This window comes from Podarcis muralis, chromosome 5, assembly GCF_964188315.1.
Source record: "Podarcis muralis chromosome 5, rPodMur119.hap1.1, whole genome shotgun sequence".
Lineage (NCBI taxonomy): Eukaryota > Metazoa > Chordata > Lepidosauria > Squamata > Lacertidae > Podarcis > Podarcis muralis.
Genome location: NC_135659.1, coordinates 46,042,784 through 46,060,333, shown reverse-complemented (window position 1 = coordinate 46,060,333; position 17,550 = coordinate 46,042,784). Strand labels below are relative to the sequence as shown.

Genomic DNA, 17,550 nt, shown 5'->3' with positions numbered 1-17,550 from the left:
GGCGGCTCTTTTGCCCACTGCTAAGATGGCAGGCCAGAAACCACTGTAGCCCGCCTCTAGAGGAAGTGAACCCCCCCAAGCGGAAGTGAAAAAGGGGGAACGCGTCTCTCGGTGCGCTGGTCCGGTACTTCCTTTGTTTCCCCCTCCTCTGTTTCCCCCTCCTCTCTCGCCAGGCCTCTACGCGGACGGGTTCGTGCCGAGCCGGACTTCGGCTATGGCAAACCGGACAGTGAAGGACGCGCACAGCATCCACGGCACTAACCCTCAATACCTGGTGGAGAAAATCATCCGCACTCGCATCTATGAATCCAAGTATTGGAAGGAGGAGTGCTTCGGCCTCACAGGTGAGGCCTAGGGCTTCTGGGTAGCTGGGGGTGGAGGAGGAGGGGCTCACTCCGTGCGGGGAAGTTGGGGAATACCTGCCACTTTGGCGGGGCAGTTTGGAAACTACACACCGGGGGAGAGGCGGGTGAAACGAGAGCACAAAAGCTGTACAACCACGCTATGTATTTCATCAATGGCTACATTTGTATGCCACCCATCATCCAGGGCCAGAAGATGCCGGACTAACCAGTGTTATAAGTTAGCTTCCCTTATATTGCCTATCAGTGCTTTTTTTCTAAAAATAAAAATGTTTAGGGGTACTCTCATTTTCCTACTCATATTGGAATACTGCCTGAGTCTCAATGAGGCCAAACTTAGATTCACAAAATGTTTAGGGGCATGCGTACCCACCGGAAAAAAGCAGTCACCTATTAATATTTTAATCGGGTGATCAAACCACTTGGGGTAATACCTGAAGTATCGAAAGCTTGGGCTGGCAGCAGACATTTGAACGCTTATTAAGAATCCAAATCCTATGCATGTTTAAAGTTCCATCACCGTCGTAGTATTTTCTGGTAGCAAATTCTCTAGTAACAGTAAACCCGGTGCCTTCCTAGTTGACTAAAAGTACAACTTCCAGCTTAAACATGAACAACTGGTCTTGCTCTAACTTCAGAATCTGAGTGCCTTTTCATATGATTCCTTTCATAGCTGAACTGGTGGTGGATAAAGCCATGGAACTGAGATACACTGGTGGAGTTTATGGAGGAAATATCAAGCCAACACCATTCTTGTGCTTGACTTTGAAGATGCTGCAGATACAGCCTGAAAAGGATATCATTGTTGAATTTATAAAGAACGAAGATTTCAAGTAAGAGAAAATAGCTAGAGAAGTAGTGTAGAGCTGTAGTTTCCAATTATTAGCAAAAGCCTTTCTTGGTGTTCAGATTCACATTAGTCGGCTCTCATCTCTAGATCTACTCATTTCTTAAGTCATTACCCTTACTGTTCAAGTTTCTTTAGTCAGGACTCACAGAAGGATTCTTCTATGATACAAATGTTTTGCCTGTTTGGAGGTAATCTTGTTGCCATTGTACCCCTCTAATTTTTCTTGAACCTAGAATCTGCTATGTGGCACATGAAGGTTACATTAATGAAACATTTTGGGTATAGTTTCAAATTCTGAGCTGAGAGCATGTATTCCAATGACTTTATTTGAAAGAATAATAATAATTCTAAATTGCTATTTTTGTGTTTGCTAATTTTTAGGTATGTAAGATTGCTGGGTGCATTGTACATGAGACTGACTGGCACTGCTATAGATTGCTACAAATACCTAGAACCTCTGTACAATGATTATCGAAAAATAAAAAGCCAAAATAGAAATGGGGGTAAGTGGCTCAGTTTTATAATTTATCTGGTCAGCTCCTGCCCATCAACAAAGCAGTCATTAAGTTGGGTGGTATTTAATCAATTTTACCAATGTAGATAGCATCTGTGGAATATGTTGTGTAGGAGTCTTGATGTTATAGTTTTAATTAACACTTATTAAATTATCTGCTTTATAAGGAACTATTGTTTTTGCGACCAAGAAGCACAGTATGCACAAAATATTAACTGCAATATTTCTACTCCTTTTATATGTGGTTTTTATTTGGAAAATAGGACTAAATTGTTCAATGTTTATTTGATCTTCAGCCATACCCATTTTAAATTTTTTATTGTAGATATTGTAGTGATGCTCTCTAAAATATTTTTTTTTCCAGAGTTTGAACTAATGCACGTGGATGAGTTTATTGATCAACTGCTCCATGATGAGCGAGTTTGTGATGTCATTTTACCTAGACTACAGGTGTGTAATGGCTTGTAACATGCTAACAATAAAAATATGAATCAACCCTAAAATACTACACATTAGAATATAATGGTTGGAGGGGGCAACCAAGTCTAAATTTGGAAAAACAAGACCTTTGTGATTCAACCCTATGTCCTCCAAATGTGTATTGCTTCCATTGAGAAATGTTGGTGGTTGTTGTTATTATTATTATTATTAGAAACAATTCAAGATGAGCAGGTGACAGCAAAGGTTGCAAGGTTTTTAGCTAGAGCAATCAGAATAAGATCCACTATTTGACTATTGATTCAAAACCCTAAAATGCATTTTATATAATTGACTTTTTATTTCTATTCTTTGTATATCGTTTTTTTTTTTATTGCTATGGCCAATGGCTGACACAAATTTAAGATTCATTCATTCATTATTAGAAACGATATGTCCTAGAAGAGGCTGAACAACTGGAACCACGAATTAGCGCTTTGGAAGAAGATATGGATGATGTGGAGTCCAGCGAGGAGGAGGAAGAGGAGGACGAAAAGGTTGAACATTTGTGTAGCTCCCCTGAGGGCCTCTTCTATAACAAGAGTACTGACATATTGACTTTACATAGTGCAAGAAAACATTTCTTATATGGTTCTCATATTGCTAAAGAGCTTTAGAACTGGCCTTAGCTATTGTTATTTTATTCTTAATTGTTCAGTTCTGATGTTCTACAAAAGGAAGATCGGAAGACTGTCCAAGCTTTACTTTATTCCTAGAACTTTTTTTTAAAGGAACATTGAGTCCTTTGTGCTTCTGTAAAATCTTTTTTAAAAGTTCATTTTAGAGATGTTGCATTGAACATAAGGGGTTTTTTTCCAGAATGCTTTGCTTGCAATATTTTCAGATGGAGCGAGTTCCCTCACCTGATCACAGGAGAAGAGGCTACAGGGATCTAGACAAACCTCGCAGATCTCCAACTCTGCGTTACAGAAGAAGCCGAAGCAGATCTCCTAGAAGGTAACATATTTGGAGCCGGCAAAATACTTTTAACCAACTTAATGCTTGTACCTAAAACTATTGTCAGGTAACATTTTTTTCCCCCTTCCCTGTTAGGCGAAGCCGATCCCCCAAGAGGAGAAGGTAGGAGACTTACTAAATTATCAAGCTGATTTTTTTCTAAAAATTGTGTGAGCTTTACACTAATAGCCTGTGTCCCTATAGTCCATCACCACGTCGGGAAAGGCATCGTAGCAAGAGCCCAAGGCGACACCGAAGTAGATCTAGGGAAAGACGCCACAGATCGAGATCTAAATCTCCAGGTAATTTTATTTTGGGGAGAGGGAGTTGTAGGTGGCTTTCTGGCATCTGTTAATTTACTTTCCCATTTCTACTAGTACGGGGGGGGGGGGGGCAATCTGTTTATAATATGATGGATTGGATCCTCAGTTCCAGCTCTGTTCATGGAAGTGAAATTATTCCTTTCCATTGCTGCCCTTGGTGCCACATACGACACTATTCTGGAGCACCCTTGAGCAGAGTTTTACTCACAGAAACTAGGATTCAAGCCCCTAACGAAGTTAAAACTGATTGAGTCCTCTATTACCACTCTGCTTTACTTGATGTTACATTCAGGAGGAATCTTCTGTAGAGAATGGAATCAAAGTAAAGATTTTGTATTTTGTCTCAGCAGGGCATCATCGTAGCCATAGACATCGAAGTCATTCCAAGTCCCCAGAAAGGTACATGTTTCATATTACTTTTAAATGATATTATTATAAGAGGTCTTGCTTACAGATTTTTTGCTAGGTTTTGTTATCCGCCAACAACTTTTTTGTATCATCTATGAATTCAAGATAGATTGTATGTATCTTGGAAAGATATTTTTAGGACTCTTGTGATTATCGTAATCACTGTATTAATATCCAGAGGTGAATTTATCACTACATGTTCAATTTATTTGTTCCTGAGAATCAACTGAACAGTGAGTTACTTTTGTTCTTCTTTCAGATCTAAAAAGAGCCATAAGAAGAGTCGTCGGGGAAATGAATGAACCTAGAGAGTTCAAGAATCTGAGCCACCACTTCTTTTCTTGTAGATATCAGGCATCAGGATGGGTAGAAGCTGCTGTGACAGCTAATAATTTTTGTATTCACTTAGTATTCACAACATTTTCTTTGACAACGTAATATTCTTTGTTTAACTTGAGGGGACATTCATTCAGTGTATGTTCATATGTTTGTTTCCTAAAAGAAGTGTTGTGTAAAAAATTATTTTGACAGCCAGTACTTGCTTAAAACTATATAAGAGCAAGGCACAATGAATTGTTTAAATTCATTGTGAAACCTATTATGAAAGTCTTTTAGAGTATTTGTATAACAATTTTTATGTAACTCATAATTTTATCAACCAACAAGCAGTTCAAAAATGTACATAATTCTGTAGGGAATTACTTCAGGTGTGCGGCAAGCAGGAAAGTACTATTGTAACTTCTTTATTAAATTCTTTGATAAACAAGCTGCAGAACAAATGTGCTGTGTAACTAATTATTATTCAAGGATGCTTCAACAAGTACTGAGGAGCTTAATTTTCAAAAGGTTGGAATGCAGTGTTGTGATTTAAGATACTTGCACTTTTTTTCTCTTATCTCCCAATAGTGTAACCCTGTATGACTAGACAACGCCTCTGGGCAATCTTCCCCCACCCCCTAACCAAGAATTAAATGAAAATGATGGCACAATAGAGGGTTAAGCCAGAGGTGGCATGAAAAGAGGCAAAGCAGCCATAATAGTGTGAAAACAGTGTCTATGAATCCCATAAGCCTTTGCAAGTGCAATCCCAGGAGCCTTTGCACTGATCCTTGAGGCCGGTGACGAGTTGGAGTTTGAGCAAGGAGGTTTGGAACAAGTGATTGTGGTGTTTGCAGGCTTTTCAATTGCGTTCCCAATATAAGCGATTTCACTTAAATGCTCAGTGCTCTGGAACATAACCTTCGCGTAAATGGGGAGTTGTCCGTACACTTATTGGGGGGGGGGGCATGTTCCTTTGGGCACAGATGCTGGCAAGGAATGACTAGTAATCTAATTGCATAGGCATTTCAAAGGGGAAATATCTGAGTTTCACAAGCATGAAGCTTCCTTTACTTTTTTGGATGAATGCTCACCAACACTATATGAAGACTTGTAAAACTTTGTGAAGTTTATATATTTAGATGCCAATTATATGGAGTCCAAGAGACTATTTCACCCTAGTCTGCAGTACTTTAAAAAGGCTTAACAGAATCCAGCTGTGTATACAAATGAAAAATTCTACTTATGATTTCTAATTTTGCAATTTTATTTTTTTCCTTTTAAAAAGTTTTTGGCACTACATTGTTCTGTAAAGAAATGACAATCTTTAACACATGAAATCCCTTTCTAATTTCTTTTTAGAACAATAGATATAAAGTCTGAACCAAAGTATGAATAAAGCTAATAGAAAATAAACAACTTAATTTTAAAAACTCTCTTTACAGTTTATCAAGATAAAATAAAACACAGTTCCCCTTAAAAATAGGGTAATAAAATAGATGACATTTGTATCACTTCTTGTGATACTGGTAAAAACTATATTTTATATCTATGTACAAATGATACAGTTAAAAACAGTTTTAAATAATCTCTTATCTAAACATGTCGCAATAAGATTTGAATCCAGAACCTGATTTCTTCCCATCCCCTTAATTAAACTTCATTTTTTCTGCTGAATGAAATTCATGTTCAAGTGTGGGTGTCCTTGGGACAGAAGTGAAAACCGCTGGTTGTTCTGCATCAGTAAGCCAGCTGAAAGAAAATAGGTTACGATTATTTTAGCAGAAACTATCCGAATCCAATTTAACATTTAGGTTGAAAGAGTTTTTAAATTCCTGCAAGTTTAGCAACAGAAAGGGGCACTTATGGAAAAGAAATAGGCTGAAATACTTGTGGACCGAGGCATGACTATCAAGATGGACAAAAAAATGCAAGGGTGAAAGAAGAGTGGTTCTCCAGATATTGTTGGAGGCAAATTCCCATCACCCTCAGCCAACATGGCCAAACATCAAGGATGATGTGAGTTATGGGGCCAGAGGTTTTCCACCTCAAGGTAGGGGCTTCATAAGATGCCCCAAAAGCTTGGTCTCTGGGATATCTACTTGCACAAGCAGGTTCATGTTTAGTTAAACCAATGAATTCTTTTCCTATTAAACAGGCAGAGAACAGACAGTGCATAGCAAAGAATGGAAGTGGTTGCTATACAGATACGGTAAATTCAGAAAAGACTGCAGCTTTTTATAGACAAGCAACCTAGAAAAGATATTGAGTGAGAGCCCAGTATGACATTGCACTAGCACAACAACTGTCCCTAGGAGACCTGTTCTTATCACAACAACTAAAACCAAAACCAATAAAAATAATAGCAGAAAGGTGAGAAAGTTGCTTCATGAAGATACTACCTTGAGGGTAGAAAGGTTTATTCAATGGATAGCTGGCATTTCCCTGCTGCATGTAGTTCGGAGAAATATTGTAAGGCCACGTCCCTCGCAGGAGAGGAAAATGGGCTGGGGTGCCATGGTCCCAAGGAACAGGAGGAGGAGGAGGGTTCGCTTTACCAAACTGTCCTGGGAAGCCCTGATCTAGTTTTCATTCAAAAATGAAAAGGAGAGAAAAGATTACTGTATTTGAAAGCACCAACCTGCAAAGCAAAATCCACAGCAGTAAGAGTATTTTTTTTAAAATTATGTTTCTCTTTACTTAATTTTATTTTTGGGCCCTCTGGAACAGCATGGGATGGGACATGGGCAGCTGCACTAGGAAAGGGAAATCAGAAGAATTTAGAAGGGCTGCCCTGTGGAAGTGCCTTTCTGCTTGTACAAGATGATTTTGGACCCAAGGAGCCATGAATGGACTAAAAGTATCCATTGCTGCTGAGCTGCAGGAGCTCATGGTGCTATAATACGTAGTTCCCTTCTGCATGCAGAAAGCAATCTTAAATATGCATACATGGATAAGAAATACAATAGAAGCAGTTGAAGACCTGCGGGTATAGGGTGGAATATAAATTTAATTAAAAATTAAAGAGTCATATAAAACCAATAGGAGACAATCTGCTCTATTTTACATTATTCACCAAGTGATGGTGATACAGTTGAGGTTCTGCAGTGGTAAAGGACAGGTACTCTATTACTCAAGAGGCGCTTTTATTACCATCTTTTAAGGAAAGGTGGTGCAGGGTTTCTAATTAGCTTGGATGCGACCCAAAGGGCTGTACTTAATGTTCTGCTCATTTGGATAAGATGGATTGTTTCAAGAAGTGGCAGAAAGATATTTCCAGATTTGTTTGGCGGGGCAAGAAGCCTCGAATAAAATTTAAGATATTAACTGATGCCAAAGAAAGAGGTGGATTTGCCCTGCCAGACCTTAAACTTTATCTTAATGTTCTGCTCATACACTGAGGTCCTTTTCTTTGACACACACACCTCAAGCTGCTCCTGAAGCACAGTATTAAACGCAGCACAAGGGGACGCAGCTCAAAAGGAAACTGGGCAGAAGTTCTTTCTGCTGATGCACAGAACTCTTTGAAGCCCATCCCTATTGAAGTTCAGACTCGGATTTGGAATCAAAGTTTCTTGACAGAAAGCTCAAACTATTATCTCTTTAAATAACTTGTCAAATGCTATGAAAACAGCCTTCCAAACCCAACCCACTTTTTATGTAGCCTAAGCAAATACACGGTGATTCATCTTTTTCCTAAAAGGTTCCTCATCTGCACCCCAGAATATACAGCATAGTCAGAATGAACAGGTTCAGAAATGTTAAGCAAAGAAACAGTCAGTATTTGTACAAAACAGGAGACAAGAGAGGAGAGTTACCTGAGTTCCCCACCGTGCCATTGTTCACCAGTGAGCTTAGAGTCACAGGGTTGTGCCAGTGTCCCTCATGAGTACTGCTGGGGATTCCTACAGGCCTGGCAGCAGGCTGTGCAAAGATGATACTGGGATCATTCAGGCTTACGCTGCTCGGGTTATTGGGCGGGCTGCTGCTACTGCCAGCCCTCACAGAAAAAGGAACATTTGCCGCGTGAGGAGGATTACCCGGTGCAGAGTGAATAACAGGCCACGAGGTGTTAGGAAGTTGGATTTGGTGGTGGTGGTGATGGTGGTGGTGAGGGTGCATCTGAAATAGTCCCAGGTTAGGCAAGGTGGCATACTGACCTGGGGGAGATTGGGGAAAGTTAAACAAAGGCAGCTGGACCTGGTGGGGTGGTTGTGCCCCTTGCTGGGGCTGCAGAGCATGCTTAGACTGGGATATTGGTTGTGGCTGAGTCTGGTTAATGGAGGTTGGTGGAGAGGAATTCTGAGTAAATTGCTGAGGCTGTGGAGAGTAAGATGACTGACGCGAATCAGACTGGAGAGGGGAAAAAAGGATGTAGTTTGTATTAGTTCATGAGTTAGTTAAGTGTTCCATTTAAGCACTTAATGCTAAAAAGTCTTCACAAAGGAGTCTCTTGAGTTCTAGGTTTACTAAACTACTGTCTTTGAGTTGAGATAGGCTACATATAGGGCTGGACTATCCATTGTGAGGACTTTTTATGAAGAACTAAATTCTTCATGATTGCAAGTTCAGTTAAAGCAGGCTTCCTCAACCTCGGCCCAATGTTTTGAGACTACAGTTCCCATCATCCCTGACCACTGGTCCTGCTAGCTAGGGATCATGGGAGTTGTAGGCCAAAAACATCTGGAGGGCCGAGTTTGAGGAAGCCTGAGTTAAAGTATAAGGTTTAACTGACAGCAGATTCACCATATTCACTCGTAGAGTTCAGATGACCTTAATTTAATATATGAAACATGAACAAGCTTTGCTGTTTGTTCTTCACTTCATTGGGGGAGCAAACAATCCAGGACATTTTCGTTAACATCAATTTTACAAAATAAAAAAATTCCTTCCAGAAGCACCTTAGAGACCAACTAAGTTTGTTATTGGTATGAGCTTTCGTGTGCATACTAATAACAAACTTAGTTGGTCTCTAAGGTGCTACTAGAAGGAATTTTTTTATTTTGTTTCAACTACGGCAGACCAGCACAGCTACCTACCTATAACTTCAATTTTACAGTTCATCTGAATCAGGGAACTATGGTTACAAACTTCAGAACAATCTAAGATATAGTTTGAAGTTGGCTTTATATTTTGACTTGTTCCAAAGCTCTTAACCATAGTTTGCTGGTTCATAAAACCAGAAATTATGGTTAATTTCCTAGCTTGTTTCCTTGGTCATACAAAGGGACTGTGTGTGGTCAAGGATCTTGTTCCTATATCAGCTTATTAAAGCAAGGTACTATCATCTGAACAAAATCATTCTGTAGAACAAGCCCTACCACTGATAAACAGTCACTTAAACTCTCACTGGAATAAAACATGTAACTTTAAAAATGTCCTACTAATTTTCAGTCACCAATAGCATCTTAATTCATTGGCTCTTCCATTTGCTCTAAATTGTTGCCTCAATCCTTAAATACGCAAGAATCTGCACTTCTGAACTCTACAGAGGCCTTTTTACAGCAATACACTTCACAAGCATTATTGTTATATTACTTACACAATTGAAATTGATTTCTTATATAAAATTTAATTCAGAAACACTGAATCAAATGAAACTTACACATTCTGATGTCTGTCTAGCACGTAAGGGTCTTTCCACTTGCTGTTGAATTGATCCAGTTACTTGCTGAGAGTTTACAAGGCTTCGGACTAACTGAGTCCCTAAGTGATAAAGTGCAAAGAATGTGTTTAATACAGATTAAGAAACCAATAGGCTGTGGTCCAAAGCAATGATATGTGCAGACAAAATTATTTATGCAGCCAAAACTTTATTTGCTGTACCTATTGCAACTATATCCTCTGCCAGAGAGGTCCAAGGGAGGCAATATTGGCTCCTGTGAATAGGGTTAGAGCAGGTATCTTCAACCTTTTCAGACCAAGGACCCACTTTTAACCCAAACATGCATTTTGAGACCCATTTCTTAATATTTTACCATATGGTGGTGTTGCGCCTGTTATGACCCACCTTGGATCAGGCTATGACTCACTAATGTGTCTCAACCCACCAGCTGAAAACCAGAGAGTTAAAGAATAGGAGGCAAATCCTGCATCAGTCAGCAGGAATGCAAACAATTCCACTGGCTGGACCATGGGTAGCAAGGCTGGAATAAAGGACAAACAGTGTAGTGCTATGCATATCTACTCAGAAGTAAGCTCCATTACCGAGAGCACCGTTGCTTCTTTGTCTTGACTGTTTAAATTCCGGACAATCCCTTCGAACGTGTCCCACATCGCCACAGATAAAACATCTCTTTTCTCTAGTCTCTCTGTCTTCCTCCTTGACTTCCTTCTCGTCATCTCTCTCATTCTCCTTTTTCTTCACTCTAAATGGGGACAGGTATGCAAGCATTGCTTAAAAGTATCCTTGAAACTGTGTGACTTTCAAAAAGGCAGCCAAAGCCTTAAGATTCATTTCAATGTCCCTGTGTGGACAAAAAACTGGGAATCGCATCACCCAAAACGTGGTGGCTTTACAGAGCCACTGCACGTTCCAGCTGGGCAGAAGGTGAGCGGCAGGATAATGGTTGCACCTGTCTGAAGCTGGTTCACACACTGCCCCTGATGGCCCAGGGCTGGCTTGGGTTGCAATGGATTTCTGGCTGGCTTAGCCCAGATCCCAGAAAGCTATGTTTCTGGTCTTTTTGTTAGCTGCCACTGTGAGATCCCATCATAGGGTCTTCCACCTACCTAAGAAGTGGGCAGAAAAGGAAAGTGATGCAGGTGTCATTTGGCAGTCAAAATTCAGTGCAGGTCAGCAGGGCCTAATCCAACCCTTTCCCACCCACTGCAGCATGGTGCAAAGGAAGTTTGTACTGCTCAGTAAGCTGAGGAAAGCTGAGATGTACTGTTTGCTGCAATTTCATCCAAAGCCTACCCAAATGGTGCTTCAAGTTAACCTCAGCTCTGAATTGCCACACATGGTTCCTCCCATACCCTTTGCTTTATCATAGGCAAGTAGCCACTGCACTTACCCTTCAAAGCACAAAACATTTATGGTATTGTTCATGAAAACACAGGAAAAAATACACAAGTGGTAAGTAATTCACTAAAATACTTAGCACTGTTTTACACCAACTCCTCTGCCTAGTTAAGAGTTCCTTCATTGGAAAGATAAAGTGATTTTCTTAAAAACAGTTTTTGAAAGAAAAATTAAAAGAATAAGGTGCATTCCTTGAGGCAAACAAAATTATTTTCTCCTCTTCTCTTGCATTCAGCATAAAATTTTTTAAACTAGCCATATGTTTATTTTCCCAACCTCCTTTTTTTGGGGCAGTCCTTCATGTAATGACCAATTTTGCCACAGACACGGCAGCACCTGTCGTTGGGTGCCAGTTCTCCATCAGTCAATACTTTAGAGTTGAAAAAGTACTCCTACAAGGGGGAAAACAAGCTATTACCTACAAGCTCTCTGTATTCACTTTCTTTGAAGATAAATGGGGAACGGGGGGAAAGGAGGGAGAAACAGCAGTCACATATCTTACTAAGTAAGGCATTCATTAAGAAGAAAAGACAAAAGACAAGGTTGATATTTTCATATTTACAGTCATGTAAAATATATTTGTAATAATGCCAGACAGGGTTTTTTATAGCCTTATTTTTCCAAGAAATACAAAGTAAGTGAAACAAGCAATATATTTTACCTAACAAACCAACTAAATACAAACTTTCAAGTTTTGCAAAACCTAATCATTGTGGTCACGAGGAACTAAGATAGCATTTACTCTACACTATTCTCAACTGTTGACTAGCAGCCTGGGTTTGAATGCATGAGTTTTAGCTATTTGTCTGAGGTACATGACTTGAAATTCAAGTGTCTGGAAGAAGGACAGAGAGGGAGGAAAGGAGGAGCAACAGTTCATTAGAACTGAGCCCAAGAGTAAGACATTCAGTGTATGCTTGCATGTTTATGCAAGATAAGCTGTGAGAAACTGTGTTAAACACAGTCCTAAAAGTGGGAGTTCTCATATCCTCCTGTTGTTTGTTCAACACCAATACAAACATACACAAAATGTAAGTAATATATCTTGGAAATAAAAGAACCAACTGGATATTTTAGGGTTCTGTTAAGACCTAACTGTTAAGCCTTGAGTTTTCAGTCCTACTGACTAACAATTATGACCAAGATCACTAAACCAATTATGAAATTAAATTACCGTATTTTTCGCTCTGTAAGACGCACCAGACCACAAGACGCACCTACTTTTTGGAGGAGGAAAACAAGAAAAAAAAATTCTGAATCTCAGAAGCCAGAACAACAAGAGGGATCGCTGCACAGCGATCCTTCTTGCTGTTCTGGCTTCTGGGATAGCTGTGCAGCCTGCATTCGCTCCATAAGACGCACACACATTTCCCCTTACTTTTTAGGAGAGAAAAAGTGAGTCTTATAGAGCAAAAAATACGGTACATGTACTCGAAAGGACCCATAGAACTGCAATAAAGGTACTTTGTGACCACAGCAGAAAAGTACAAGTTACAATATAAGAAAACTTACAGCTTCTCTTCCCAGCACCGGATAGAAAGGAGTACCAAATAATTTTCTCCCATTGATTAATGCCTTCATTATGAAATTGGTCACTGTGAAAGGAGAGAAAAAAGCAATTAAGGAAGTGTCACTTTAGAAATTTATTAACACTGAGTAGAACATTTTTCAAGTCTTACTTTTTCTGGATACTCCTGCACCCAGGTTATGATTCAAGTCAAAAGGATCTGAACAGAAGAAATAAAAACAGTATTAAAGGAGCAGGGGGGGAAATTCCAACAGCACTTAATTTTGCTGTTAACAAATACTGCTGGTGTAAGACAGGCAAGTACCATTTTCATTAACATTAATAGAAGTTCACTTATAAGTGAGAACTTCTTTCAGGGGGATATATCCTTTATGTTATATATTCCATAAGTACCTTCAATGGCGATGCATTTGGACGTCCACTGCTTCTCAAATGTGGTTAACAGCTTCTTCTGACGAATGCTGATGACATATTCTTTGAAGTCAAACTCTTCAGTGTAAAATCGCAGTAACCCTAACCAGAGTTCTCCCAGTGATTCTGTGTTTTTCCCAAGAGAAGGTAAACGGTTTTTCTGTATAAAAGTTATAGCAGATAAAGTACTTTATTGTGAACATAATACTTTTAACTTTGGGGTGGTTCCAAAGTAACACATTGTGAAGTATGTGGCATCTATCTATTGCAAAGCTGGGCCGTCCTGAATGTACATCTATGTGGTAGCAGGGAAAAGGAATAAAAGTATCTTTTACATTCATAGGAAACTCTCTACCTGTGCAAGTTCAGGTAAGGCTACTTCCTCTCTTAATGTGCTCATTGCAGAGGCAGATAATTCACTGGATATAAGAAGCATTGAAAAGAGAAATTCAACCTAAATGGAAGTACAGACTAGCCCACTTCCATTTTGCACTATATGCTGACTGAGCATCTTGCTTACTAGTGATCATCAGGAGTAAATAGGCATGAGAGCATAAGAAAAACCTTGCTGGATCAGACCACAGACATGTCTAGTCAAGCATCGTATTCTCAGTAGCAAACAGATGTCTATGAAAACCAGAACACATGAGCTGGGTACAGCAAGTTAAATTTGTTTGTAGAAGAGTCTTACAAACAGTTTTGCTGAAGATGAATGCTGGGATTGGCAATAAAAATAGCCCTGTGCTATTTCTGTAACCAAAAACCAAAGTGGCACATTTCCTGTTTAACAGTTGCCAAAATGCTAATTCTATAACTTTTGCTGCCACTATCTAATTTTGTACTTCTGAGACTTTCAGCTCTTCATTTCTTTACCCTTCCCTTGTCCAACAGATTCTGCAGAAAGGTGTTTTGTTTTTCATTTGTGCAATGCCAAATATATTGCTGGTGCTCTTATAAAAAAAATAATTAAGCATGTATGTGTACTTGTGATATAATACTACTACACCTAAGAACTCAATTACTATTCCAGAATTAGAACATTACCAATTCTTCGGTATCATCAAAGAAGAAAGCATTCCACCCATCAACCATTCTCTGAGGGATCTGTTGTCCATCAAATATCTAAAACATCATGAAGAATAAAGGCAGAAAATGGGGTGGGGGAGGGGGGGTAATGAACAAATCCAAAATCAGAAAGTATTCTCTCTTTTGAAAAGGATGAAAATATCACAGAAAATGTTACTAGGGCCCAGATGGATGTATTTGTAAACCATTAACAGTTAGTTTTGAAACAATGCTGGAACACATGCCTTCCTTGACCTGAAATGCCAGATTGTGGGAGTGGGGGCAGGGAGGCAAATGATTATTACATTACTTAGTGGTGATAGGAATGCAGTCCATATATGCTCAAAAGGAGACTTGCACTAAACCTGTTTGTGACACCTCAATTTGGTTAAGGGTTCAAATCAATAGCTTACCATTTTTAACTTTTAAAAATAATCAAGATAAAGAACATTTCCTGCACTACTTTGCTTGAGAATGCTCACATTTTTCCTCATTTATAACAGCTTCACAGGTAATAAAAGTTCTGACATAAAAAGTACTTCTCTGTTAGAATTCATATGCTACTCAAGGCACAGCATCAAATGCAATAATTGCCCACACATATATTTCACATCTGAAAAGCAAAACAATCTCTTGTGTGCAATTATTATGTATGCTGCTTTTAAACTAATATTGAGGAGCACATTAATTCCTTCTGCAGTGGAATCCTGTGATGTGTGAAGAAGCTGGAAGAGTGGCTCAGTGTGATAAGACAGAACCCATGAAGTGGCATGGGAGATATGCAATTGCAACTTCAAAAACTCTCCAGAAAAACAAGAGTCAAAACTGGCCTCACATACAAAATGAACTGAAAAGAAACATAATTCTCTAGCCAATCTTCCAAAGCACATTTTCCTGAAAACCTACCTCTTGAAGAACTGGGATTACTGGTGGATCTCTCTGTTGTAAGAAGTATAACACCATTAGGATATAGGCATATGAAGACAGACTTCCTCTGGATGCATCTCCAATATCACAGCGCTGGTCAAATACATTTTGAATATAGTGAGCATTTAAGAAGATATAACAATGAAAAATGAAAAGAAGTATTTTGTGATGCTGCGGCTTCTGAGAATGATATTGTCAGCCTCTGGCATGCACTAAAACATAACCTAAGTCAAACAGGCACAAGGATACTATTTCTGAAAGCGCTCATTTGTGTGACTACTTCCACATGCCCCTGATGACAGTAGACATGCTTCTAAAGCAGCAGTACCCATGTTATATTAGAAACCACTTTTGAAACTCATCAGAGTTCAAATATCATATATGGCATGTATGTCTGCTCTTCAAGGAAAAAGGTAAAGAAAAAATCCTACTACGGATTAAAGTACAGCTTTAGATCCTGGTAACTATGGATTTCATTTGGATTAATGGGGCACTAATTTACTATACCTAGTTCTAAAGCCAACATATAAACCCACATTCCATTATTGCAGCTCAAGTAATCTGTCAAACAGATATAATCCAACCATCAACAGGGACTTTGAAAACCTAATTTTGTATAGGCCAATATAATAATATATACTACCAGTAGCTTCTGCAGAAATATCAGACGCTGCTTGAAATCAGAAATTTCATAAGCTTCCAGAATTGTAACTGTTCAGAAAACCATTTAAAAAACAAGTTGCACTTGAACTGTTGGGGACAGAAACCACTGAGCACACATGGCAATAAGCTAAAGTTGCATGCTGTTTATATTTACCTTTGCAAAAACTTTCATTGTGTATCCCAAGTATTGTACTCTCGGATCAATGGCTGCGTATGTTGCAAGCATCCTTGTGTTGTGCTGTGCCTATAAAACAAGTCCAATGGTTTGGGTATCAGGCTTTGGGTATCAGGCACACTTCAATTTGCAGACTGAACATAAGAAATGTTGCAAAACAATGCATATTTACATTCTTACAAAATTTCAGGCAGGTCACAAACATAGCCAAAAACAAATTCAGAGGAAGAGGTCACACTTCCCAACAATTGCAGGCCCCTATGCCCTATGCCCTCTGGGACGTGGGTGGCGCTGTGGGTAAAAGCCTCAGCGCCTAGGGCTTGCCGATCGAAAGGTCGGCGGTTCGAATCCCCGCGGCGGGGTGCGCTCCCGTTGCTCGGTCCCAGCGCCTGCCAACCTAGCAGTTCGAAAGCACCCCCGGGTGCAAGTAGATAAATAGGGACCGCTTACTAGCGGGAAGGTAAACGGCATTTCCGTGTGCGGCTCTGGCTCGCCAGAGCAGCGATGTCACGCTGGCCACGTGACCCGGAAGTGTCTCCGGACAGCGCTGGCCCCCGGCCTCTTGAGTGAGATGGGCACACAACCCTAGAGTCTGTCAAGACTGGCCCGTACGGGCAGGGGTACCTTTACCTTTACCTTTATGCCCTCTGAATAACAGCTCTTGATGAATTTAAAGGAGTGAAACATACAGGTGAGCTTTTGACCAAACATCTGGACTTTTACTGAAGATGATACTTGCCAGTGTATTGTATAAGCTGATATCCCCTTCTAAGCCACTTCGTCTGTGCTCAAATTTTACTATAGGCACTTTGGCTGTTGTTATAGGCAGGATATTTCTTAAACCTGATAAGATAAGGTTTCAGGATTTAAATACTCCCCATAGCCAAAGAACACACAAAAATGCATATAAGCAGCACAAAATTCCATAGACATACCTGGATGCTTCTTAAGAATCTTTGCCAAATTTTCAATAATTTCCTTACAGTTTAATTTCTGGGAGAAATAAATAAAAAGCCTGTGTTACCTACATATTCCCACAAAGAATTCAGAATAACCAAATACTTTGAACATACATGCTACAATAATCTTCCTTCAACTATATAAAATGTATTTTAAAAAGAACTTCAAAGAGCAGGTTTAAACATCTCAGGAACACAATATCTCAAGGACCACCTCTCCCCATATGAACCGACTCAGACCCTGCAATCATCATCATCTGAGGCCCTTCTTTGGGTGCCTCCCCCATGAGAGATCTGGAGAGTGGCAGCACAGAAATGGGCCTTTTCTGCAGTGGTTCCCCATTTGTGGAATGCTCTCCCCATGGAGGCTCACCTGGCGCCTTCATTACATTATCTTTAGGCGTCAGGCAAAAAAGCTTATCTATAATCAGGCATTTGGCCGATTCTATGGCCTTTTAAATGTGTCTGTGGGAGAGGGGTTACTGGTTTGTTTCCCTTTTGTTTTTGTTTTACAGTGGTACCTCTAGTTACGAACTTAATTTGTTCCGGAGGTCCGTTCTTAACCTGAAACTGTTCTTAACTAGAGGCG

The 17,550-nt window shown here is 39.7% G+C and overlaps 2 protein-coding genes across 6 annotated transcripts in view; one reads left to right on the top strand and one right to left on the bottom strand.

Moving 5' to 3' along the window:
• The first annotated feature begins 86 nt into the window (after positions 1-86).
• Positions 87-4,670, top strand: PRPF38A (pre-mRNA processing factor 38A). Of its 2 annotated transcripts, none has more exons than XM_028733482.2 (10): positions 87-344; positions 1,036-1,195; positions 1,594-1,715; positions 2,091-2,176; positions 2,590-2,700; positions 3,048-3,160; positions 3,257-3,283; positions 3,365-3,462; positions 3,834-3,882; positions 4,151-4,670. In XM_028733482.2, the coding sequence occupies exons 1-10, from the start codon at positions 215-217 to the stop codon at positions 4,191-4,193; spliced, it is 939 nt and encodes a 312-aa protein (XP_028589315.1). In that variant the 5' UTR covers positions 87-214; the 3' UTR covers positions 4,194-4,670. The 2 variants fall into 2 exon arrangements, with proteins under 2 accessions (XP_028589315.1, XP_028589314.1); XM_028733481.2 differs by having other exon boundaries at positions 3,831-3,882.
• Positions 4,671-5,452: 782 nt separating this feature from the next.
• The window catches only part of TUT4 (terminal uridylyl transferase 4), a 34,600-nt gene continuing 22,502 nt past the window's right edge, over positions 5,453-17,550 (bottom strand). For 2 of the 4 annotated variants that reach the window (XM_028733475.2, XM_028733476.2), the window contains 14 exons: positions 16,938-16,995; positions 16,742-16,845; positions 15,982-16,071; positions 15,144-15,257; positions 14,217-14,294; positions 13,155-13,332; positions 12,913-12,960; positions 12,746-12,828; positions 11,510-11,625; positions 10,417-10,577; positions 9,815-9,915; positions 8,028-8,562; positions 6,612-6,791; positions 5,453-5,961 (listed from right to left, as the gene is read on the bottom strand). In XM_028733475.2, the coding sequence (XP_028589308.2) occupies positions 5,870-5,961; positions 6,612-6,791; positions 8,028-8,562; positions 9,815-9,915; positions 10,417-10,577; positions 11,510-11,625; positions 12,746-12,828; positions 12,913-12,960; positions 13,155-13,332; positions 14,217-14,294; positions 15,144-15,257; positions 15,982-16,071; positions 16,742-16,845; positions 16,938-16,995 (1,938 nt within the window). In that variant the 3' untranslated portion in view covers positions 5,453-5,869. The other 2 variants (XM_077928731.1, XM_077928732.1) reach the window with 2 other exon arrangements.